The sequence below is a fragment of the Suricata suricatta genome, chromosome 17 (genome assembly GCF_006229205.1).
Source record: "Suricata suricatta isolate VVHF042 chromosome 17, meerkat_22Aug2017_6uvM2_HiC, whole genome shotgun sequence".
Classification (NCBI taxonomy): Eukaryota; Metazoa; Chordata; class Mammalia; order Carnivora; family Herpestidae; genus Suricata; species Suricata suricatta.
Window position 1 is genome coordinate 3578666 of NC_043716.1, and position 26562 is coordinate 3605227.

Here is a 26562-nt window from a genome sequence, read left to right on the forward strand (position 1 = left end):
CTGGGAAGCCCATGCGCCCTTCCAAACCAGACATCCTGGTCACCCTGCCGTCCCGGGAACAGGGGACACGCGCTCTCAGCCTCGGTCCCCACGTTCATAGGACTTTCATCTCAAGGGTTGCCTCCCCTGTCCCCACACCGTGTCCAAGCCACAGGGACCGTGTTGTTCAGGAAACCACCTGTGACCATGTCAACCCAGACATGAGCGGTCATTCATCTGGGGGCTGGGTTCCGAGGATTTATGACAGCGGACAGTCACGACAACGGTGACACACTGAACCGGCCGTCCCGGTGGTGGCTGGCGGGCAGCTAGGACGTGCCACGTGCGATCACAGCCCCGGACGGCCGTGTGCAGTGCTGGCTTCCCCATCCCTTGTGACGCTTCCCGTTTCTCCTCTCGTCTGGAAACAACTGCTACATCACTGCCCACCCTCTGATGTGGGGAAGCCTCCTGCCTGCCAGCTACAAGGCAGGGACCGGGAGCCACACCCTGGACCCGACGGCACGCTGCTCCCAGCACAGAGCGTGTGCCCGTCAGCACAGATTCGGATCTGGGCTCCACCACCTACCAGCAGATACAGATGCAGTTTCCAGCTCCGAGGCCTCCTGGCGAGTAAATAAAACAATCCATTTGCGGCGCCCGGAAGGCTCAGCTGGTTAAGTATCGGACTTCCGCCCAAGTCATGATCTTATGGTTTGTGGGTTCAAGCCCCGCGTCGGGCTCTGCACTGACAGCTCGGAGCCTGGAGCTGCTTCGGATTCTGTGTCTCCCTCTCTCTCTGCCCTTCCCCCGTCTTGCTCTCTCTCTCCTCTCTCTCTCTCAAAAATAAACAAACATTAACAAAACTAAAAGAACAATCCGTTTACCCGACAAGTACTTATTCTGTGCTTAACTACGACGTAGGCATTGTTCCTGCTCATGGGAACAAGGGAAAAACAGAATATAGGAGAGACAGACCAAAACCTCTGCCCTTACAAAGTAGAAATTCTTGTTACAGGAGCGGCCTCCATTCTGGCGGTGGGGGTAGGGGGAGGCGAGGCGTGAAATGTGCGGACAGCGTGCGGCTCTTGGAAGGTAACAGTCGTTCAACACATGGTAACAGGTGTCATTTTACCACCTCATGCGCTGCATCCACGGGGGACACGGAAAGATGGTTTCTGAACCAACGAGCGGACCCCCAAAAGGCTGCCTCTCCTTCAGTTTTTGCTGGGTACTCTGAAACCCAGAGATGAAGATGACCCATATGGGGAAACAAACAGAGGCAAAACTGGAAGAAAACGTTTGATTTCCTGGACTAAGATTTTTAACTTTTTTTTTTAATGTTTATTTTTGAGATTGAGTGTGAGTGGAACAGGGGCAGAGAGAGAGGAAGACACAGAATCAGAAGCAGGCTCCAGGTTCTGAGCTGTCAGCACAGAGCCCGATGCGGGGCTCGAACCCATGAACTGCGAGATCGTGTCCTGAGCCAAGATGAAGAGTTGGACACTTAACCAACTGAATCCTCTAGGTACCCAGAACAGATTTCTTTTTTTTTAATGCATATTTATTATTTTGGGGGGGCAGAAAAAGAGGGAGACACAGAATCTGAAGCAGGCCCCAGAGTCCGAGCTGTCAGCACAGAGTCCATCGCGGGGCTGAAACCCATAAACTACGAGATCATGACCTGAGCCAAGATCAAGAGTTGGACGCTTAACCAACTGAGCCACCTGGGGCACCCAAAAAGAGATTTTTTTAGTTTTTTAAATTATTTTGAAAGAGAAAGAGAGGGAAAGGGAGAATGGGGAAGGGGGAGAGACAGACACACACACACAGTCAGAAACAGGCTTCAGACTCCAAGCTGTCAGCACAGAGCCCAATGCGGGGCTTGAACCCACGAACCATGAGATCATGACCTGAGCTGAAGTCGGACACTTAACCGACTGAGCCCCCCAGGCACCCCCAGTCCCCCACACTTGGACTGAGATTTTAAACACAGAGCTGGCCTCTGCGCTCCAGGGCACGAACACGCTGAGCACAAGTACAGCTTGCTTCCACCTTCTCGAAGAGCAGGCGTGTCCTTCAGAGCAGGACTTTATTCACCTGGTCAGCCCCAGGAATCTAAGACGTCAAGATTCCAGACTTCTTCCCCAGAGGAATCATGCAGTCTGACCCGACTGAAGATGAGGGAACGAAAGCACTGGAGAAGGGGAAGGAAGAATGAGTTTACAAAGCACAGTCCCGGATTCGAACACCGAGCACCAGCGGGCCGCTGGGTGCAGACCCTGGGAAGGGCAGGTGCTAACGGCCAGCACGACCAGCCGGACGTTGTAAAGTACCCAACATAGTGCATCTCTCACCGGCGACGAGCAGCCACCCTGCCCCTGCCCAGATAGGGGACATCGCTCCTGCGAGGTTAAAGCCAGAAAGTCCCACTGGTGGCCCGTGCCACGCCCAGAGCACATTTTTACAAATTATTAACAGAGAGGGGCGCCTGGGGGGCTCAGTCCGTTAAGCGCCCGGCCTCAGCTCAGGTCATGATCTCACGCTTTATGAGTTTGAGCCCCATGTGGCTCTGAGCTGACAGCTCGGAGCCCACTTCGGATTCTGTGTCTCCCTCTCTGCCCCTCTCCCCCCAAAATAAACATAAAAAAACCTTAAAACCGTACCCTTCCCGTAACTCATTAGCCGGCCTCCTCCTCATTTTGCCTCATTTTTCTCCACAGCACTAAGACAACTACCTGCCAGAGAGGACACACTGGTTTATTTTCTGCCTCCCGCACTGGCCTGTGAGCCCCCCCCCCCCCCCGGAAGGCAGTGGCTTGCCGGTCACCATCTCCGCGATGTCTACCCTCCCGGGCAGCGAATTAAAAACCAAAGTTGAGGGAATTAATGTGTTCAGCCCAAACCGTCCCTGAATGCGTGAAACCCACTGAGTGCGGCCCGGAGACAGGATCATCGCCTGCTGGTGCTGTGCTGTGGTCCCAGGGCCATGTGACAGCCACGGCACCTCTGGTCATGCGCCGGCCTGGGTGGAGGCCAGCGCGGGGGTTACTGACGGGAAGACCAAGGAAAAGAGACGTCCAGCGACTTTCCGGAGGGCGCTGCTTAGTGGCAGAGCTAGAGTCCGACCCCCACTTTGCGCTGGAGCCCCAGGCACTGTGCTCTGGACCACTGCCACCGGGAAGGCTGCCTGAGGGCAGGGAGACCTGAGGAGGGAGGGATGGAAGGCACTGGAAGAGAGGATGGCCATGCGGGCGGAGTCTCTGGGGCGGGGTCTGGCAGAATTCCTCCTGCAGGACCTTGTCACTTCCGCTCAGCACTCACCGTCCCCATCCTGGAAACCCTCCGGTGCAGAGCCAAGTTCCCTTAAAGAAGGAACCAGACTCCACAGCCCGACCCCCACAGCAGTCCCACTTCTGCTCCCAAAACCCTCCTCACCCGTGACCTTACTGCCCACACGTCCCCGCTGCCACCCTGCCCCTTGCTGGACCTCCTCTGTCACCGGCGACCCTCCCTTGGCCTCCACGCCCCTCTGTCATTCGCAGGAACCTCTTCCTCCGTCTGCCCCTTGAACATGAGTGCTCAGCAGCCACTGTGTTCAGACCTTCTTGTCCTGCCCTGGGCTCTGGACAATGCTGTCTGTCCCCAGGGCCACAGGACGCAGGGACAGGAAGTAGCAGGTGTCTCTGCCCTTTTCGTGCCCCGGGTACAAATGAAACAGGTCATGATGGTGGTGGGTTCTGAACTGGGTGTGGGATGCGCCCCGCTCCCCGGCAGGGCAAGTCCGAATCCGGGGGGGAGGGGTGTGAATCTGAGGGGAGCATATTCACAGCCCCAGGTACCCCAAGCCAGAGGATTTCAGGCCCTGCTCGACGCTCCTCCTGAGTGAGAATCACTGTGCCCAGGACTTGCAGTCCCCCCCCACCTACGCTGCTTTCCCCGCAGGCTGTCCGCGGGCACCGACACCTCGCTGTTTGGGACCGCTCCACCGCGACCCCATGTGCCCAGATCAAACCCATGGCTCTCACCCCGTAAGCTTTCTTCTCCTGGGGGCGCGATCCAGGGAGCACCCCCACCTCCCACCCCACAGGCCAAGCCATCCGGCCCCTTCTCTCCCCCATCTCATCGGTCACTTAGGCGTCCCTCAGGTCCACACCCCCCATTCTACCCCCAGACACTGCCTTGCCTCTGACCCTCGTCACCTCCCCTGGGGAGCATGGCTGCGGCCTTGTGACTGGTCCCCTGTGCTCCCAGTCACCTGCATCCAAATCGCCTTAGGCTCTGCTGCCGGAACCCTCTTTCTAGAACAGAGGTCAGGCTGTGACGTCTGTTTTGAAACATCCCCAGCTCCCGAGAGGCCAGGGTGGACGTTCTGGCCGGACAACGTGGCCCCAGGGATCTGCACCACGTCAACGCCCCGACGCCACCTCCACGCCCCTCCCCTCCCCTCCACCCTACCAACCGCTCACCGCTGCTCACACAAAGGCACAAACTTCCACACTCTCATGTTTTTGTATGAGTCTGGAGGGCCCCCACCCCCACCCCTTTGTCCATCTGGCAAAATTCTATTCATCCCCGAAGGCGCAACTCAAATGTCACTTCTCCGGTTTGGTCTTTCCTGATCCCCGTCCCCAGCCCAGCCCACCCCCTTCCCTCGAATCAATCACTCGCCGGTGCTCCCCGGGCACTTTGTTCAGAACCTCTAGCGTGGCATTTAGCGAGCAGGACTGCAGTTAGCTATTTACTCCTCTGTCTCCCTTCCAAAATTATGAGCTCTGCGAGGAAAGAGGCCACAGGACAGTCATGTTCATACTTTTAGTAGCAAAAAAAAAAAAAAACCCAAAAAACAAAAAAACCCAAACAAACAAAAAAAACAACGCAGCGCTTTGCAATAGGCCAGAGAACAGACGCTCAGCACACGTTTATGAAACAGACCCAGGAAAGCAGTGAGCTTCCGAGGCCGGAGACAGACACAACGAGAGGGGCAGTTAACATCTTTCTTTTGAGAGATTAAAACCAGAGAAAAAAGCAGCACAACAAAGCTCAGTCTACCGCTCTGGGCCCCCAAGGCTCCGGGGCAACGCGTGACCCCGTTCAGGCGGACGGAGAGGGTCCTACGTGAGTTCTTCCACTAGGACACCTTCCAGCCTCACCTGCTCTCACACTCGGAGCAAGGCGTTCTCTGAAAAGTGGACGAAGGCAAGTGCTGAGTACCCGGCTTCTGAGCCTGGGGCAGACCTGAAGCGTTCGTTCTCATTGTTAATACATCAGTTAACTGCTGCCCGTATTCTCTCAAGACGGAACTTCTCTAGAACTTCTGAAATAAAAACCACATTAATAAACGGGGCGGGGGGGGGATCTGTCTTGTAAAGATTTTACCAAAACGTTTCATGGGTTTCCAGTATCATAAAGATACTTCATTCTCATCCGCCCCGAGTAAATGATGCTTCGGATTAAAGGATGATGCGGAGGGGCAGGGCGTGCACAGATAACCGTGTCTTTCTGCCGTCTTTCTGCCGACAAGTGGAAGTGCCTGAGGTGAGCTGGGAGATCGCAGGGGAGGGGGTCCTTAGTGACCAAACAAAATTGAAAAAGCAGTGAATTCCGAGAGGTGGCTTTCCTTCGCATCTCAGAAAGACATCGGGTGACTGTATGAAAGGTTGGTTTTGTCTAAAAAACATATACGTATGTATCAGTGTCTGCCTCTTCACAGGTCAGAGAGGCTGGAGGCGGCGGCAGAGGGTGATACATATGTATCAGGGTGTCAGTGAGGTGCCGGGGTCTGCAAGGCTTCCCAGTCGGGCCCCTCTAAAAAGATGAGCAAATGCTGCCACGGGATGAAAGCATTAATTCCTTTCTCGAAACTTTTCTTGGTAGTTTCTCTCCATGAATATAAAGATGCCCAGAGACTCAAATTTCAATCAGAAATAGATTCTTTGACATAAATTCTTGGGAGGCAAAATCTGGCAACAATATGCAGGCTGGATGACGCGGAGGAGAGGCTGCAGCCAAGGAGGTGGGCCGGGGGGCTGGGGTGACTTAGGCGGAAGGTGGCGGGGGTCTGGGCGAGGGACTGACAGGAGGGAACAGGGAGAGGGGGACGATTCCCACAGTGAGTCAGAGGAAAACCCCCAAGTGCTGGTGAACAGACTGGACACAGGGGATAAAGATTTTCAAAAGTGGGGGGAGGGACTTGGGAGAAGTGACACAGCCTAGGGGAAGGGAAATTTTTTATTTCTTTCCAGAATTTTCTCCAACTTCCATATAGTTCCTAAGAAGAACCCCAAAGTAAAACTGCTCCTGTAAGACCTATGGCTACGAACCCACGTCGACTGACAGCCGTATCTCCTAGACGGCCAACCTCTCCAGGTCTGAGACTGTCCTGTCCTTCCTCTGCATCATGTCCACCTGCCCATCGATCCTTCCTACAAACACGCACGGAGCACCTTCTAGGTGCTGGGCCCCAGTCTCAGGGCTCAGAAGTGAACCAGACACACAAAGAAATACCTGACCTCAAGGAGCTGATGCTCTGGGGACAATAAATGCCTCACATCACGCCTTTTGCAAACACCAACAATTGACTTTGTTAAGCTGACTGAATAGTCTTTCTGGAAGATGAGTCCAGATCAAATAAGAGCTCAGACAAGGGAAGGACCTTCTTGCCCAGCATCCTGGGAGATCCCTGCCATGGCATTTTAAAAATCTACTGCAGTCAAAGAGTTTTCTCATTTTAAACCCGTCTCATTTTCTCCTTCCTCGCTGCTGGCCACATTTAGCGATAAAAAGTTTTAACTTTAAGTTAAAAACTTGATGAACCAGTTCACAGAAGAACAGACACATAGGGTGGAAAAGGTCATGACAGGTCGTTATTTAGGCCTCCACACCGAATTTCAGAAACCCCAGGGTGCTCTTCCTAAGAGCCGTCCAAGCAACCCGAATTCTAGAAAATAAAACCCAAGGGAACAGTCCTTTGCCCCCCGTGTTTGATTGTCAGGGTTCCTGAGGATTAGAAGAGGGGGGACGCAGGGTGGCATAGCAAACAGAAGAATTCCAAGTGACAGGAAGGAGCTGCCGGCCAAGCGTGTGGTGACCGGGAGCCATCTGCTGGTCAGTGCGAACGATTCAACGACAGAAGGCTGACGGCCATTTACTTAGAAGGCGCTCCTTCCTCGAGGACACAAAGCGCTCGTGAAAACACGTCTGGAAACAGAATGAGCAGGAGTCAACCGGATGCTGACATATGGGGTGGGGTAGGTTCTGTCGTGGGCACTGAGCCCTCCTGACACTGTGGCTCCACCAGCAGGGCCCTACACCCCCCAGTTCGTTCTTGACGACCGAGCGCCCTTCAAGCGCAAACCCAACGGGCGCCCCGTGGAGGGTAACGATAGCACTGAGGCATCTGGCGTCAACAGTGATGTCATCTTCGTCTCAACCTACTGTCTCCCCCGTTTGCTTCCGTCCTCACTCATAAAACAAAGAAAAAGTGCGACACACACGTCCTCGTGCCGATGAACTGTTCCAGGACAAACACACCAGGAAACCCTCGGCTGGCAGAGGACGACCCCCCCCCCCCCCCGCCGGTCGAGGAAATCCGTGTCTGTCTGCGGATGGACAGAGGCGCTAGTCAGCATTACAGGGCCATCTACACGTGGGATGAAAAACGTGTGTGCGTCCGAGCCGCGCAGAAGCCCTGAGCCACCTGCACGTGGTCATTCCCACCTCGACGGTCCTGCTGTGAATTGTATCAACTCGTGTCTTCCCGTGGAAGCGCTCCAGTTCCCGAGACGGGAGCCCATGCTTCTCACGCTCCCTCTGGGGATGGGACCCACGGACCCATAAGCGCCCTCAGGTGGGCGTCTCTACAACCGCCGGGCACCGATCTGGAGGCTGGTATGGAAATTATCAGTCTACTGCAGGGGCTCGAGAAAAGACCCAAGTAAGAGGGAAAATACGCAAATTCTACTATTTCTGCAACTGCTGACTCAGGGCTCATTTCTTCCACTTGGGGGGCTCCATCGGTTGAGCATCTGATTTCAGCTCAGGTCATGATCTCACAGTTTGTGGGTTCGAGCCCCGCGTCGGGCTCTGCGCTGACAGCTCAGAGCCTGGAGCCTGCTTCAGATTCTGTGTCTCTTTCTCTCTCTCTGCCCCTCCCCTTCTTGAACGCTGTCGTTCTCCCTCCAAAATAAATAAACATTAAAAGCAATTTTATTTAATTTAAAAAGAATTTGTTAGAGCTATTGATTTGGAGGACTTTCCAAATTTAAATGAAGAAGATAAGTGACAGTAGTATGTAGAGAAGAGCTCTGTCTTCATTTAAAAAAGGGGGGGAGAAAGAGGAAACTGTGTACATATGCAAACATATTTTTAAATATTTGTATAAATACAGATAAATGTCTGTAGGGAAACCGTCCAGCTAACACTAGTTACTGTGGGACACAGGACAGCGCACTGGAGGGAAGGGGGAGAATGAATCTTCCGCTGCACCTCAGCACGTCTTGCCTGGTTACAATGAGCTCGTGCCCTGTTGATAATTTGTTTCAAATCCAATTAAGGAGGAGTCATTTCCCCAGGGGAGGGGGGCCACGGGAGGGAAGGCATCAGGGGAACGGAGACCTACAATGTTGGTTATGGAAGGCAGTACAGAAAGCATCCCTCTGCTTTTAAAATTAAGAATAGGGAAAAAGAAAACCTAAAATCAATCAATGCCAGATTCAAATGTTAGTATTTTTTAAGGGGGAAAGAGAAATGGAAGAGAAAGATCTAAAGGCAAAGAAGGAAGACGAAGGGGGGAGAAGGAAAGAGAGAAAGAACAGACAGGCAGGGCAGGGCTATTCAGTCACTGAGGGCAAGTTTTCAAATGACACACAGGCTGTCACAGAGGAAGAGGAGGGAAAGAGGAAGGGAGAGAGAACAGAAGGGTGGCCGTGTCCCTGCTCCGAAGGTGGGCAGCACCAGCAGCCTAACACCCCCCCCCTCACTTTCCGGGAGAAACATCCTAACTTTCCAAAATCTAGAAACTGGGAAGGGCTGTCAGTGTAACGAGTTCTCCTGACCTACAGCTCCACCTTGTGGCCTGTTCAGGACACAGCTCTCCGTGTGTGTGTGTGTGCGTGTGTGTGTGTGTGTGTGCGCGCGCGTGCGTGTGCACACATGTATACACACATGCCTATGTAGGAGTCTGTACGCACGTTAAGTGTATATAGGTATGTGTACTCACACATAAGCATATGTGGTTGTATACATTTATGTGCTTATAACTATATACATATATACATCATTATATAGATTTGTAAGTGCTTATACTTATAAGTAGATTTATATATAAGTATACATATGATATATATTTATAAGTGTTTACTTGTAAGTATACATGTATCATATGGGCATACACTATTACTTCTTACATTATATGTTACATTCCATGATGTTATATGTTACATTATATTTAGAAGTATATATACATATACCTGTATACATCTATACAGATAGATACACACTTGTCTGTATATATAGTATATAAAAATGTGTATATATACATATTTCTATACACAATTTTTTAAACTGTTTTTACTCTTTTTTTTTTTTTTTTTTTAGAGAGAGAGTGCGAGCAGGGGAGAGGGACAGGAAGAGAGAGGGAGAGGAGAGAGACAGAAAGAATCGCAAGCAGGCTCCACGCTAAGCATGGTGCTGACACGGGGCTCGATCCCATGAGCCCAAGCCAAGATCAAGAGGTGGCCGTTCAACCAGCCCGGCCGCCCAGGTGCCCCTGTGCGTACTTTTCAGCTCGAGTAGAACAGAGACACAGAAGAGTCGTGACTATGCAGCTCAAAGACGACCCGCAGAGGGGACCCCCGGTCAGTCACCGCCCCCACAAGAAACGGCAAGCCGGCAGAACGCCAGGATCCCTCAGCCCCCCTTCTCGCTCAGGGCCTCCCGCAGAGGGACCCACTTTGGTGATCGGTAACGCCGTGAGTCCGCTCTGCCGCTACGGGAATGCCCTCTACGGCTCGCCATGCTCTTACGTCGGACTCTCTGCTCCGTGTTTGTGGGATCCGCGTGGTGCCTGGCGAGTAGCTGCGGACCCTGGTCCCCCCCGCGTGTCTTGCCGCCGGACAAACACGCCGAGACGTGCTCACCCAGCACAGCGCAGGTGCTCCCAGGGTCCTTCCGGGTGGGAATGTTGAGAACAACGCCGCTATAGGGCCCCTGGGCGGCTCCGCTCGTTAAGCGTCCAACTTCAGCTCAGGTCATGATCTCACGGTTTGTGAGTTCGAGCCCCGCGGCAGGCTCTGTGCTGACAGCTCAGAGCCTGGAACCTGCTTCCGATTCTGTGTCTCCCTCTCTCTCTGACCCTCCCCTGCTCATTCCTGCTCTCTCTCTCTCTCTCTCAAATATGATAAACACTAAAAAAAAAAAAAAAGACGAAGAAGAAGAAGAATGCTACTATAAATGGTCTCACACGTGCTGTGTACAGCTCAGTTTTGGGAGACACAGTCAAATAGTTGTCCAACGTGGTTACAGAGGGGCGCCTGGGGGGCTCAGTCAGCTGAAGTCCGACTTCGGCTCAGGTCAGGATCTCACAGTTTGTGAGTTCAAGCCCCACATCAGGCTCTGTGCTGACAGCTCGGAGCCTGGAGCCTGCTTCAGATTCTGTGTCTCCCTCTCTCTCTGTCCCTCCCCCGCTCACGCTCTGTCTCTGTCTCAAATATAAGTAAACATCAAAAAAAAGCTTTTAAATAAAACAAACAACTGGACAATATAAGGGAATCAAAAGAAAGGCTAGAAACAATCAGAGTGTTAAGAAAGTGGTTATGACACTAATCAGCAGGTATCAGATGTGAACAGCCTCCCTCTAAATGACGACCGAAAAGCACCATGCATGAAACACGGAATCTGAAACCACCAAAAACACAAAATACCTAACAACACATCAAACCAGAAACGTGCACGGCTCACTCGGAGAAGTGGTTCTGAGCGCCCTGACCAACCCCGTGACCAGTGCAGGCACACCCGCGTTCCTGGAGAGGAAGAGCCCGTGTTATAAAGGGTCCGAGATTTCATGGAAGGCCAATTTTAAAAAAGTTATTTTTCCCTTTTAAAAATCAGGTTGGCCGATTCTAGAATTCACGTTTAAAAAAGAAAACCAAAACTCTTAAAAAGTAAAAGGGTGCCTGAGTGGCTCATTCTGTCAAGTGTCTGACTCTTCTATTTTTTTAAATGTTTTATTTATTTTTGAGAGAGAGAGACAGAGAGTGAGCAGGGCAGGGTCAGACAGAGACGGAGACACAAATTCTGAGCAGGCTCCAGGCTCTGAACTGTCAGCACAGAGCCTGACGCGGGGCTTGAACCCAGGAACCGTGAGATCTTGACCTGAGCCGAAGTCGGACGCTTAACTGACTGAGCCAAGCAGGCGCCCCCCCAAGCGTCTGACTCTTGATTTCAGCTCAGGTCATGATCCCAGGGTCATGGGACTGAGCCCCACATTGGGCTCTACACTAACAACTGCTTGAGATTTTTACTCTCTTTCTCTCCCTCTGTCCCTCCCCCTGCTCATATTCTCTCTCTCTCTAAAATAAAAATTTTTTAAGAAGGAGTGTAATGACAGGAGACCATCATGTATTAAAACTTATAATACAGACTCAACAGGTGCTAGCACATGGGTAGTCAGAGAGACCACAGAACACACCACAAAGTCCAGAAGCAGATAGATACAAACACACATACACACAGATGTGTAATAGTATAAAGCTCACCATCTCAAAATTTGTGAAAATGGATCATTCAGGAAAAAAACTCATCCAAAAAATCAGGTGGCCAAGTAAAAAAAGAAACCCTCCCCAAACTGAACTGCAAATGGATCAAATATTTAACAGTTATAAAATAAAATCGTGAGAGCACTAAAAAGAAACACAGGAGCATTTCCTGTTTAACCTTGTTCCTTACAACTATATGCAAGAGCCGAGTACAACTCTACTAAGAAATGAGAGTCTTCACATAGGACACTGGACTGGGAAACCAAGGGGTGGTGACCCGGTCTCTGGGGGGACTGGATGGAACCAGGCACTCACTTAAAACCCTGCACTGCTTCCGTGACAGTCACAGTGCATCCACTGTGACCCAGCCATCCTACGTCCTTTTTGTTTTGTTTGAGAGAGGGAGGGAGGGAGGGAGGGAGGGAGAAGGAGAGAGAGAGCACACGCCGGGAGGGGCAGAGAGAAAGAGACAGAATCCTCAGCCGCCGCTACCCGATCAGCGCAGGACCCGACGCAGGGCTCGAACTCGCAAACCAGGCGATCGTGACCTGAAGGGCCGCCTAACCCACAGAGCCACCCAGGCGCCCCCTGGCTCTTCCAACTTTTAGAAAAGTAGGTGCTCCTGTGTTAATAACTGTAGGAAACATAAAACCTCAAGCGATGATTCTTTAGGAAATGTAAGGAGAATCATATGAATCATCCTTCTTAAAACTCAGGCTGGACATTCGAAGACGTAAAACGAGGGAACTTGGTGTCCGTTTTCCTTTTGTCCGCTGAGGCTTCCCTGCAGTGACGTGAGAGACCAACTGGAAGTATCATACTTTTTAAACAACAGCTCAAAGGAAGACCCCAGGCGTCACACTGATAACGGCGGCAGTCCGTTGTCATCGTTATTCTTTTGATTTTAGCAACTGGTCTGACCCTAATACGCCATTCCTGACGCCCGGCTACCCTCCCACCATCTACGTAACTTCCCATCTCCTATCATCCGCACCGTGGCCAGCGGTGTGGGGATTAAAGCTTAGCCCATTAGCCACCCACTTCTGCCGAGCTACTCACACCCTCCAGGACATGCTCACCGAGCAGCGCGGCCGGCTGTGCTACGACTGCCGTTTCCTCCCTCTCTACAGACAAAGGTCTAACGAATCGTGAGACTCAGCGAGGCTCTCAAGTAGAAAGGGCAGGAGGGTTTTAAAGCAGCGTCCTTGTAAGTCCCGGATTATCTCCAGAGACATTGTTACGCGGAGACTTCTTTAACGAGGCTCCAAATGCCCTAAGTTAGTCAGGCATCGCTTGCTTGGACCTCAGTCTCCCATCAAGGTTTGCTGCTCTAAAATAATGATCGGTAATCCTGAAGGTGCAGCTCAGATCACGTCACATGACAGCCACACATTCGGCGGCGTGATCGCCGCGCCCACGTCTGTGTAAGGGAAATGCTAATCCCAGCTGAGGCCTGACAATACCCTTCTCCCCTTAATAAGGCCACATACGAGGCGGAAGGGGAAAGAGGAGGGGAGGGAGGGGCGGAGGACCCCGGGAGAGAGGAGGCTAAGGGTTCGGGTGCAGGCAAGGGCACACAAAGGAAACAGGAAGGAGAGGCAGAAGCAGGGGCTCCCCGGGCTCCCTGCGAGTCCCCGTCGAACCACCTGACCCCGCCCTCTGGCTGCCGGCTGTCAGGGGGCTGGGACACTGACGAGCAAGCCGAGCTGGCCCAGGTCTGCTGGCGGGCCAGCATTCACGCCGACATGTGCCACAGCAGCATGTCTACCACATTTGAAGGTTCTGATAAGGCTTTCCTTAGGTGGTGGTGACCTAAGGCAGAGACATGTGCCACTCCATCAAAGACCAGAGGCTCTGACTTCCCACGAATGACAATCCACTGCTAGAATGACTGACCTTCAGTCACTCACCCGCTTGCACACAGACATTTCTGGTCTCTGGTAAGTCCACAGAGCCGCCGTCTTCTCAGAAGGCTGTTGCGTCAGCGCGGCCTCCGTGTCCATTTCATGGCCCGAAACCAGATTTCCCAAGGGTCTGCCTATGTACTCTTCGAGAACGCATCTATCTAGTATGCACCCTCCCGTCAACCAGATCCTCCTGGAATGTCACAGGATGTGCACTTTCCGGGCTGAGTTCTGGGCAGAATTGTGTCCCCACAAAAAACCCCTATGAATTTGGGGTTAAAGTGCTAACCCCTGGTAGGTACCTCAGAACGCGATGGCATTCGGAGGCAGGTTTGTTAAAGAAAGAAGTTACAGTGGGATCCATGCGGTGGCCCATAATGCAACACGCCTGGAAGCTTCAGAAGAGGGAGCCTGGGCACAGAGATGTCAGACATGGGTGTGCACAGGGGACGGCCGTGCTGAAGACACACAGAAGTCGGCCATCTGCAAGGCCCAGACAGACGCCTAGAACAGACCCTCCGTCCCGGCTGTCAGAGGGCACGATGCTGCTGAGGACGCAGCCTTCCGGCCCCCGGGCCTGTGAGAAAGGACGGTTCTGGTAGGGAAGTCCCCGGGCGTGTGCGCCCCGATGTGGCAGCCCTGGCAAATGCCTGCAGACAGGTGCATGCACACACATACATTCCTGCTGGAGTGCACGTCGTCATCTGGGCTAAAGCAATCCGGGCTCAACAGGGAATCCCCAACAATCCACCTTCCGGGTCACCGACCGCAAGCTTTCCTCCTTTTACCTGCACTGACTGACTCTGTGCAGGATGCCAGCAGTGCCACACCGGCTCCTCCTCTTGGCTGGTCCCTGTGCCACCCGGAACAGAGTATTCTCTCCATTCCCACCGCCTTCAAACCACCCCTCAGGATCCCCTTCTGCCCCCATGGTGCTCACGCGCATTGCAACAATTCCGGAAGCTGCTCCGAACTATTCCAGACTTCTGTTCTTTGAACTAAGACAACGCGATCTCTATGTTTCCCTTGGTCCTATCTTGAGAGGGTATAAATAAGCCTGGCTGGCAGCCTCAGTGATTCAAACCCCCAGGACTTTGGTCACTGTCGCCTCACGGTTCCTCTCTGGCGTGGCTTCCCTGTCCGCAGCCACACGCGTAGGCCGGCCGAGCGGGTCAGCGGAAACAGGACGGGCAGAGGCGCTGCTCTCAGCAGGCCTCACCCCACACACCTCTGCTCGAGTCCACAACTACGCTCGCATTCTCCCATGAGTCCACGTGCGCCGGGCTGCAGGAGGCGTCCGCTGTCCCTGCCGGCCACCAAGCCCGCCACGAGAATTTACACACAACCCATGTGCTGAGGAAGGGGGCCCAGACGGAGGAGGGGAGGGGAGCAGGCACCCTGGAACAAGACTGGTCAGACGGGAGGTGGGGGGCGGGGGGACAGGAGCTCCCCGAGGGGGAGGGGCCGGACAGCAGCGGCACCGTCAGGAGGAACTTCTTCCGTCTGTAAAGGTTTTGGGGTTCGCAAAGTGCTTCACACACTGATCCCCTTGCCGTGTCCTGACAACACTGAACGAGGCAGCACGCCTCCCGCGGCCCAAGGTCACTGCCTTCGAAGCCCAGATGTGTGCAAGAGCAGCAAGCCACAGGCCGAGCCGAACGCCCGGCGGGAAAGGCTCAAGGAGCGGTGGCTGCGGGCTCATAGTGCCCACGCCCCCACGTCTGGATGAAATCCACACCCCAGGCCCGACGGTTTCAGAGTCTTGTGCAAGTTACCTGACCTGACCCCCCACCCCCACCCCAAACCTCAGTTTCCCCACTGCAACGTGGCCGTCAGCAAGGTCTCCGGGAGCTCAGCACGTGCCTGGGACCCAGGAAGCGCGCGCAGCAGACGTGGGCTTTCCCGTGGCACCGAGGGTGGACGCAAAGCGGTGGCAGACCCCTCCCCCCCTTGACTGCGACCTGGGCCTCCCACCAGCCTCCTCACTGTGACGCCACGTGTCTGCCCCTCTCACCTGTCTTTTCTTTCTCCTTCTCTCTTCTTTTATTGTTTTAACAAGTCCCTTGGGTGACCTAGATGCCCAGCTCCACCATTAAGAACAAAGGGCAGGGCGCCCGGGTGGCTCAATCAGTTGAGTGTCTTACTTCAGCTCAGGTCATGATCTCCTGGTCTGTGGGTTCGAGCCCCACGTCGGGCTCTGTGCTGACAGCTAGCTCAGAGGCTGGAGCTGCTTCGGGTTCTGTGTCTCCCTCTCTCTCTGCCCCTGCCCCTTTCGTACTCAGGTGAACTCACTCTCTCTCAAAAAAATTTTTTAAAAAAATTGATTTAGAAACACAGACCCAGAAGGTCGGGGGCAGGGTCTGAGATTCTGCGTCTAACACGCTCCCAGGTGGTCACACTGTAAGTAACAAGGATATGGAGACTGTCACAGGAGCCACGATGTGGGACAGCAAGAGGGGACCAAGAGAAGGGCAAAACCACGAGACCTGATACACAAGGTGGCCCCTTCCGCATCCTGTAAGTGGAGCCTGGCACATAGCAAACTCAGGCGGGGGGTAACTGTCACTGTCCGTCATGACTATCTCCGCGGCCATGAAGCAGAAATATTTAGAAGCGCCCCCGCCGCCCCCCCCCCATCGCCTCTCTGGCTGGCTCTGCTAGCTACACCTTTTCCCTCTGGACTTCTTGACAGACGGCCCTGACTGTGCACCAAGGACCCCTTGCCTGTGTGTTGTTTCACAGACCCTGGATCGCCGCCTCCACCCAGTGCACACCTCCAGAGAGCTATCTGGCCCCCGTCAGGCTTCTTCCAGCCCCCGCCTGGGACACTCCTCCCTCCCGGACCCCTGGGCTTCATTCTGCCACAGAAACAACTTAGGATTCCATTCGAATTCCTGCCTTTGGTGAGTTCTCTCTTGTATCCCTGGATCACACGCCCCCAACCTCTAACCGTCTCCTTCCCCTCCACTCACCCCAGGGCAGTGGTCTGCAATCCTGACTGCATATCGTACTGACCTGGGGCCCTCCGTGCCCCTCCTCCATGTAACTGCCCAGGAACTCGTGGCCAATGGGCAAACACCACTGCCCGTGGGAAGCCACGTCATTCCTAACTGGGCAGCAAGCGGAAGTAAGTTGCTCTGCAGAATGAAAGCATCATCCCTGGTGGCGAAGACGCCTCTACACTAAGTTCCTTTCCTTGAACCATCGTGATGGTTCCCACGGTGAAGTTACAAGAGTTCTGGAAGGAGAGGAGAGGGGCAGTTCTGAAGAGGTAGGGATCGCATAGGGATCCTTAACCCCAACCCTGGAGAGCTGGCCGCTTCCCTGGGCCTCTTCCAGCAGAGCTGGGTGGACATCGCTGTCCCCTCCAAGGCGTGGGAATGGCTCATGGGCACAGAATGGGCCAGGATCCAACAGCCACACTGCCCTACCTTGGTGACCAGGACACAGGCTCCCAAACGTGCCAGGGAAGACACACACCCCACTTTCCCACACAGGCCCACATGTGACTTCAGGAGTTGAAGAGACAGCTAGCGCAGCAGAAAGCACAACCAAAGAACGCAGAGGAAGTTTTCCGACTCGGTCCGTATTGCACTCCAACAGTGTCCCCACAGGATGACATTCCGCCCAACATATCTGGGTCACTAAATCCAGAAAACCAGAGAATGCTAAACTGAGAGACCATGACAAGGCAAACACTATAAAGGATCTGGACAGACTCTACTGGTTGAGTAAAGCCGTTCAGGAAACACATCCGTGATCGCGGCGACGGACGCTTTCCACCCAACCGCGTAACCCCATGAGGAAAACGGCGTACCTGATGAGGTCGGGCTCTGCGCCCTCGTTCTTGAAGGATGCCAGAAGCAGCGTCTCCCGCGTTGTGAGCTCATCCAGGAGGTTCTGTCTTCGGTCTCCTTCAAGCTGCGTTCTGCAGACGTCTGGTTAAGGTCCAATGTTGGTGAATTACCTCAATTTACCTATCACGTTATTAAGGGCGCTCCCCCCAGCTCAAGTGTGAGTTACAGGCCAGGAGACACCTGTGCCTCTCCTCCTCCACCTGCTCTGACCTTCGACACCACAACTTCCCAAGGGAAGGACCCTGGACAGAACCGTGGCAGAGACCTCGTGGACATGGATGCTGGCCCACCGCTGAGAAGCACGGCAGGCAGATTATTTTTCCTCTGAGCGACCAACGCCAGAATGACTGGCCCTGTCAGCAGGGAATCGAGTCAGGAACTCCTCGGGCTTTGAGTCACACAGAGGTGTTTGCCTAGACATCAGCACCCTCGAGATACTCTGTAAAAGGCCTCTCAATACTGCCTTCTTTCTTCCGTGCGGATGCCTGTTCACACACCTGGAATCGATTTTGATACACGGCATGGTCCCTACGCCCTAGAGCAAACTACAAGGGACGATTCGGATGTCACTGTGTTAGGCTGGTCAGCGTGCTGACATGGGGGTCCAAAGCTTATTAGTCTGGTCTTGACCACCGTCTACAATCCTGAACAGCCATTCACTTTTGTGGATCTCTGTCTCTTCGTACGGAACGCCAGATCATCCCTAACACCTCTGCCAGCACAAGTCAGAGGTTATGGCTCAAAAATAATAATAAAGTCAGGGCTACATCCAGAGTTTCCTGTACTAGCTTTTTCTTAAAGCAAGTTAAGTGAGTTCTAGGCTCAATGCAGGTGAGCGTGTGCACGTGTTTAAAAACAAAATGAAATGTTGATGGAGAAAGGTCCGGCTATAAAAAGAACAGTGAGGAAAAGCTAACACATACGTTTTTTAAGGTTTATTTTGAGAAAGAGAGAGATTGAGATTGAGAGAGAGAGAGAGAGGCAGAGAGAGGAAGAGAAAGAGAATCCTAAGCAGGTTCTGCACTATGAGGGCAGAGCCCCATGTGGAGCTCGAACTCACAAACTGGGAGATCGTGACCTGAGTCAAAGTCAGAGGCTTAACCGACTGAGCCCCCCAGGAGCCCCAACAGATACTTCTGTAAGGACATATCTGACACAAGACATAAAGAGTGAGAACAAAAATAAGCCGCCCCAGCACACTGGATTTTATCTGGCTTTCAGTGTTTGTTTTTTTTTTGGATGGCTTATTGTTTTATTAGGCCTGAAACCGGTATTCAGAGTCACCCGGGCCACGTTACCTAGTTCTGGTAACAGTAAGACATTAGTGAGGCAGCTGCTTTAGGTTCAGAGACACTTTTCTACTTCAGAGACGGACATCCAACCCTGCAGGTGGGCCCGAAATATTTCCGAGAAGTTGGCAGGATCAAATTGTAGCCTCACCATTTCCCACTGGGGAGGCTGGCGTGGGGAAACCGTGGCCCAGGGAATCTAGAACTCTGGTTGCTAATTTTGGATAGAAGGAGCTAGCTTGCTAGCAAAACAATAATAATTAAAAATAATTTTTTAAACCCTAAAGAAGTTTCTCCAGTAACAGATAGTAGTCACTAAAATTATAAGTCCCCAAACCAATGAGGCTAAGCAGCATCAACAACTTTAGCTGTTAAAAAATAAGTAAATAAACGAATTCTCTCCACATTCCAGAATGCCAGGCTTCCCCGAGGAAAATCGCTACCATGGCTTTTCCATTTCCTACTTGCCTGAAGTCATCTGATCTTAGACACCATAAAGTAGCAACTGTTACTAAGAAACAGCAGGCTGATGGGCTGAGGTACCTCCACGGTGCCAATAAGAAGGCCAAACATTGGCCTCTTGATCAATGGAATGCCAAGAATAAATAACAATGTGCTTCAATTAGTGGTAAATTGGCAACAAGGCGGAAGGTTTTCTTCTATCCCAAGGAAGTTCGTGGGGGGTGGGGAGGGGACAGAGCGGTGGGTGTGAATTAAACAGGACAATCTGGGCATTTTAATTTGCGGGAATTCTTAATGGTACCACAACACTAACTTGCTGTGGGCTGTGTTCTGCACTCGGGCCATCTGTGCCCAGCCACCCAGGCAAACAGAAGCTCAATCCATTCTTACAATTAAGCACAGATTCCCCGGACTCCAGGATTCAAAGATACAACACAAATTATAGAAGTATCAGTGGAGAAGACAAGGGGGAACTTTTCAATCATCTCGGAAAAACCTTTCTCGTCAAGACTGAAAACAGAGGCCATGAAAGGAGAAGACCAATCTGACTATACAGAAATTTTAAGTATCTGCGACATTAATTCTTAAGTGACCAATTCATTAGTAGCGAATGAAAAGAAAGGTAAAGAGGAAGAGGAGCACAGAAAAAAGAAACAGTAGTAATTCTCACGCATGGGAAAACATTCAGCTTCAAGTTAGGGAAAGAGGAGCAAACAAACATTGTATCACCTTCATGGATCAGATTAGGACAGTGTGACCAGGAAGTTCTGGAAAGGGCAGAGGGAGCAGGCACTCTCCATATTCCTGGTGGGATTGTAAACAACTCCAACTGGTCGCCAGACTGCCTCCTAAATTAACAAAATGCAGGGGCGCCTGGGTTGCTCAGTGTGTTAAGTGTTCGACTTCAGCTCAGGTCATGACCTTACGGTTCATGGGTTCGAGCCCCGTGTCTGCCTCTGTGCTGACAGCTTGGAGCCTGGAGCCTGTTTCGAATTCTGTTTCTCCTCTCTCTCTACCTCTCCCCTGCTCAATTCCGTATCTCTCTCTCTCTTTCAAAAATAAAAACATTAAAGACTTTTTAAGTAACAAAATGTAAAAGGCACCTTGTTTCAAGAGGACTTCCTCCTGCAGATCTATTCACACATCTACAGCCAAGATCTAGGAAGAGATGTTCACTGCAGCACTGTTTATAGGCGTCAAAGAGCAGAAATGTGCTACCGACCACTACTGAGGAATTAGCACAACCCCACAACAGAATCTTCTGCAGCCTAAAAAAAAAAAAAAAAAAAGGAAAAAGAACCGCAACCCTGTGGACCAATAATAATGAACACTGCCAAGCATTTACTAAGTACTTAACATAGATTATTTGACATGGAATAATCTCTAAAACGCAGTGTTGAAACAAAAATCAGCGAAGAGCTAAAGAGGGAATGGAATGCTCCCACTGCATTTAAAAACACTCAGCCGGGGCGCCCGGAGGGCTCAGTTAGCTAAGCATCCACTTTGGCTCAGGTCACGATCTCACAGTTTGTGGGTTCAAGCCCCACATCGGGCTCCGTAATGACAGCTCAGAGCCTGGAGCCTGCTTCAGACTCTCTCTCTCCCTCTCTCTCCGCCCCTTCCCCACTCGCACTCTGTCTTTCAAAAATAAACAAACTTAAAAACAAAAACCTTCAAAAACACTCAGCTGGACACATGTACATCTGTACATGCACAGAAAACTTCTGGAAGAATACACAACTGCCTCTGAGGAGGAGCACTGGGGATTCAGGGTGTGAGGGGACTTTCCACAGAACAGTATCATTTTATGGTGTTTGCCTATCATTTGCTAATTAATGAAAACACAAGTTTCAGAACCATATACATAGCATGATCCCTTTCTAGTCAAAAGAACTGACATTTACATGTACATACACTTGTTCCCGCCTAAGAAGTCTAGGATGACAGGCACCAACCACTGACACTGCTGACCATGAAGACCGAGACAGAGAGGACGGAGATGGGGGGGAGGGGGGTCACTAGGAAAAACAACAATGAGAAGCATACAGGTAGAAGGTCCTTTTCAGAATAAATACAGGAAAGACAAGTTTTTAAACCTAGCAGACACTAGTTACAGAGTTAAGCTCGTTAAGAATGGGCTTAAGGAAACATCAAGTTCAAGAGCGGCAGAAGTTGGGGACTGTGTTTTGTGGGCTGGGAGCTGCAGAACAGCAGCCCAGTTAATGCCCCAGGAAGCTGCAGATGTCCCCTAAACCAGCGAGGGCTCCCCTGCTTCTCCGGACCGGGAAACCGGCCCAAGCGCGGCTGTCAGCTGGCCGGTTAGTGCCATGCCAGCTCCAGCCCAGCTCGCTCTGCTTCCGGCCAGGGCTTCTCCACCACATCATGCTGGACCTGACCACCACACCTTCCGGGGGCTTCTCTATCCTGGGGCTCCCAGGACTGTCCCCACTTAACCCAGCCACCTCCCAGCGTCCTGTAATACTCTTTTGGGATTTTCCCAGGGACCCCCTGCCAATCTGGGAGAGCTGGAAAATTCACCGATTAGGAACACCCTCCTTCTTTGTTTCATTTCGGTTTTAATCTACTGAGAGAACACAGCATGGGGGGGGAGGTAAAAGGAGAAAGAGAAGATTAGCAGCCGTTCTGCACAGCACACCTGTCACACAGGCGCTGTTGCTCACAAGAGGTCCGAGGATCATCCAGAAATGACTGCACTACACGTATGCAGACTGACGGCAGCTGGGAGGAGGTAGAGAAGGGGGCGCACAGTGGCCAGAGCTGGGACCCCCAGTTCCACCAGGCCGATGAACAACCAAGGGAGGAAGGCCAGAGGACAGACAAAACCATAGTTCTCTGTCAATGGCTAAGCTGGTTCTACATAGAACTAAAGCCACACCAGGGAGAAGTAAGACTATATATGAAATCAGAGGCAGATTTCATGTTACTGTCACTTACTAACTACTTATGTGGATTTGATATTAACGGTACTTTCCAACCACTTACGCAGATGTCACATTATCAGTATTTACTACTTGTGCGGATTTCATACTACGGGCACTTACTACCCCTCTTGTGGATTCCACATTACCAGTATTTACTAACTACATATAAGGATTTCATATTACAGATACTAACTACCAATGGGCTAAAGCCCAGCTTCTTTGGAGAAACCTGACAAGCACTTAATTTATTATTGCTTTGAGAGAGAAGGCCCAAGTAAGCGAGGAGGAGAGAGAAGCCCACAAAGTGTGGGGGAGAGAAAAGCAGGTTCACCCAAAGCAGGGCTCCAGCTCCTGATAAGCCCCGCAGACCTACGATGCGGTGGAGCAATGATGGTGCTGCCCCACTGCATGCCCCGCCCCCACGCCAGCCTCTTCCCTTTACTTGGGAGAAGGCTTAAGAATTTTGGCAAGGTTAGACACTTCTCCAGAGAGGACATCCAGATGGCCAACAGATACATGAAATGATGCTCAGGGTCACTCAGCATCAGGGAAATACAAATCAAAACCACACTGAGATACCACCAGTCAGAGTGGCTAAAATGAACAAATCAAGAGACTAGAGACGCTGGCGAGGGTGTGGAGAGACGGGCACCCTCCTACACTGCTGGTGGGAATGTAAACTGGTGCAGCCGCTCTGGAAAACAGTGTGGAGATTCCTCAAAAAACTATGGATAGAACTCCCCTATGACCCAGCAATAGCACTGCTGGGGATTTACCCAAGGGATACAGAAGTGCTGATGCATAGGAGCACATGTACCCCAATGTTCATAGCAGCACTGTCAACAATAGCCAAATCATGGAAAGAGCCTAAATACCCATCAACTGATGAGTGGATCAAGAAGATATGATTTATCTAGACAATGGAGTACTACATGGCAATGAGAAAGAATGAAGTCTGGCCATTTGTAGCAATGTGGATGGACCTCGAGGGTGTCATGCTAAGCGAAATAAGTCAGGCAGAGAAGGACAGATACCATATGTTTGCACTCATAGGTCTAATAGGAGAAACTTAACAGAGGACCATGGGGAAGGGAAGTGGGGGGAAAAGAGTTAGGGGAGAGGGAGGGAGGCAAATCAGGAGAGACTCTTGAACACTGAGAACAAACCGAGGGCTGAAGGGGGAGGGGGCATGGGGAAGGGGGGTGATGGACATGGAGGGGGGCACTTGTGGGGAAGAGCCCTGGGTGTTATATGGGAACCAACTTGACAATAAACTATAAAAAAAAGCAGACAAATTACTCTATTACAATTAAAAAATTTTTGGCAATATCTGAGGATAAAAAAAGAAAGAATTTTAGCAAGGTTTGGGGGTACCTGGGTGGGGCAGTCAGTTAAGCATCTGACTTCAGCTCAGGTCATGATCTCATGGATCGTGAGTTCAAGCCCCACGTCAGGGGCCCCACGTTGACAGCTTGGAGCCTCCTCGGGATACTCTTCCCCCTCCCCTCTCTGCCCCTTTCCCACTCACTCTCTACCTCAAAATAAATAAAAACAAGCTTAAAAGAAAAAGAAAAGAAGAACGCACTAGCAAGTTCTGCTTGTGAACCAGCAGCTCTGGGGAAGGGAGAAGAGTGCAGGATTTATTTTTGGAGCCGTCACAGAGGCACCGCAAGAGGACAGTCAGCCCAAGGTCCCAGGGGCCAGACTTTCCTGGGTCACGTACTCGTCCATCCTTTTCTTCTTCTGTTTGGAGTTAACACACTCTACTATTTATTATGTTCGAGGCCGGGACTTTGGCTTCCTCGAAGCACTGACCACAGTTTGCAAGTACTACTTTAATGCCGGCCGTATCTGCGTGCTTTGATAGGACCTCGTTACGGGGCTGTCAACTCCGTAAGGACCACCGGTAAGTCCCCTGTGGTAGCTGGACTGCTGACAACAGTGACAAGAGTGAGCAGCAGTTAACCCCCAAGGAGGGCTTCCTACATGCAAAGCCCCTTCTGTGAACGTTCCCTCACCCTCGGCACCATTCCAAGCCCGGTGCACTTTTGTTAGCCCTATTTTACAGATGGACAATTAAAAAACCAACACCAAGGCACAAAGAGTTTATGTGACGTGTCCGAGGTCACACAGTCTGTCAATGTTGAAAGCTACCGTCTATTCAACACCCCCTAGGATGAGGGGCGGGTCCTGTGAGGTGCTTTACACAGATTTCCTCCAGCTTCTACAAAAACCTTGCCAGGGGAGCATACTTAGTTCTGCTCTGGATAACGAAACGAGGGTCCGGACAGGCGAAGTGCTCCTTGGCCTAGAGGAAGGGGCAGAGCTGGCCCTCGGTCTCCGTTCCGTCTGGTTCCAAAGCCAGCCTTGTTCCCGCCACACCAAAGGTGCCCAGATTTTTGGACTTCATGGAGCAGAAAAGCGTCCAAAGAAATTGGGGTGGTGGGAGACTTACGTAAAAGTTGCCAAGTACACATTTTGCAGGTATGAGCTTTCAAATAAAAACCACAGCAGCCCAAACTACCATTTCTTTTTATTATCTCAGTAACGAAGCAAGGAGCGTATTTTAACATGGAAAACCAGAAAGAATGCAACAGAGTATAAATCGGGAAATCCCTACCGACATAAACTCAATCTTGTCCTTACTCTTCTCGGTTTAACTGCCACGGACAAGCAGACCATGTGAGCGCTGCCTCACCCCCACTGGAGCCACGAGGGGCTCCCCCTAAAAGTGACCGGGTTAGCCCCCAAACACCACATTCATTCGGGTATGGTGATCGCTGCATCTGTCTATGCATCTCCCTGTCTTCCTTTTCTCCCCCCAAAAAAGACAAAGGGAGAAAAGCTATTTAGGAGTAATGGGTGGCTCAGTGGGTTAAGCATCTGACTCTGGATTTCGGCTCAGGTCGTGATCTCACAGTTGGTAAGTTTGAGCCCCGCACTATCAGTGCAAACGGACCCTGCTTGGGATTCTCTCTCCCCCCCGCCCCACCTCTGGCCCTCCCCTGCTCGCATCCTACTTTTTAAAACCTATTTCTATAGGACCTCTCCCAAGACACCAGAATACCCTTTTGCCCTGAACCCCTTTGTAAAGAGATTTTGAAATTCTCCTTCAAGTGGTCAAGACGCTGCCTTTGAAAACCCAACAAAAAGACGAGATGGAGTCAGGCCAATGCTAAGGATAATCTTACTACTAGCTGACATCTCACCCGTGGCCTCCCGCAGCGCACGACTTTTCTCAACCAGAGAAGCAAGGAAGCACTCCGGTCTCCGAGAAGCCCCGTGAGCAGAAATTAATGGTTTTCAGCAATTTTACACTCTGCCTGCAGGACTTTGGTTTATGAACCGCAAACTAACCGATTCAAAAGCACAGGGCTTTCGTTTGTCACGTCTCTTCTTGCCAGGGGAGAATGCTTTTCCAAGAAAGAGCAGCAATGTCTCGGGCCCGAACTCCATGAATTTAGTTGTTTGGAAGGCATGTGCATAGGACTTATCTTTCTGGCAATCCCCGGTGTTCTTTGGAAAACTTCACAAACGCATAAATTTATTAAGTGCTGGGAACATTCAACTACCCAAGGCAGTAAGGGAATGCGGCATTCGAATATTCACATTAAGGCCACCCAGCATTAATTATGCCTCAAGAAAAGAAAGGATTAAACTGTCACTCTGTTGGCGATTTACAGACAAAAAATTTTCTAAGAATTACAACATCATAAAGTACACCTAATAAAGCACAGGGAACGCTGTTTAATCTTTCTGATGATTAAGGGGGGCCCTGAGGATTTGCATTGTAAACAGGATTTGTTTTGGCAGCAGAGCAACGTGCCAATTAATAGGGAATTCTAGCTGAAGACACGGCAGGTGACAGACGACTGTGTCATTTCTGCTAGAGGAGAATTCAGCTCTTAACTAGCTGGCTTTGGGGCCAGCACGGCCCTGCGTCTGAGTCCAAGCCCCTCCATCCACGGCTGTGGGGTCTGGGGCAGTTACTTCAGCTCTCCGAGTCCTCTGCTCAGCATAGGACGCTCCCCTGCTGAGACGCAGGGTCCTTTTTCCAGCTCCATCCGTGGCTCGGGGCCCAAAGGCTGACCTGGCCTCACTACCTTTTTTTCCCCTTTTGGTAAAGAAAATAAGGAACCACCGATACAAACTGATGATGTGACGTTATTAGGACTCACAAGTGGCTCTCTGACACATCTTAAATCTGGAGGATTCCTGCTGTGGAATGGTTTAAAGTAGTTGGGAAGAGGAAGGTCGAGGGAAGGGAAGATGGGGACAGAGAAAGAGTTAAGGAGAGGCCTTCATAATAAGGACACTCCTTCCTTCCCGTTTCTCAAAAGAAAGGGTCTCCTGCCAATACAGAGGCCTTGAGC

The 26562-nt window shown here is 51.5% G+C and overlaps 1 protein-coding gene across 1 annotated transcript in view; it reads right to left on the reverse strand.

The window, feature by feature from the left end:
• The window catches only part of STX8 (syntaxin 8), a 235230-nt gene that overhangs the window by 192666 nt on the left and 16002 nt on the right, over nt 1-26562 (reverse strand). Inside the window, exon 4 of the mRNA XM_029928332.1 lies at nt 17457-17567. Within this exon, the coding sequence (XP_029784192.1) occupies nt 17457-17567 (111 nt within the window). The remainder of the gene's footprint in view (nt 1-17456; nt 17568-26562) is intronic.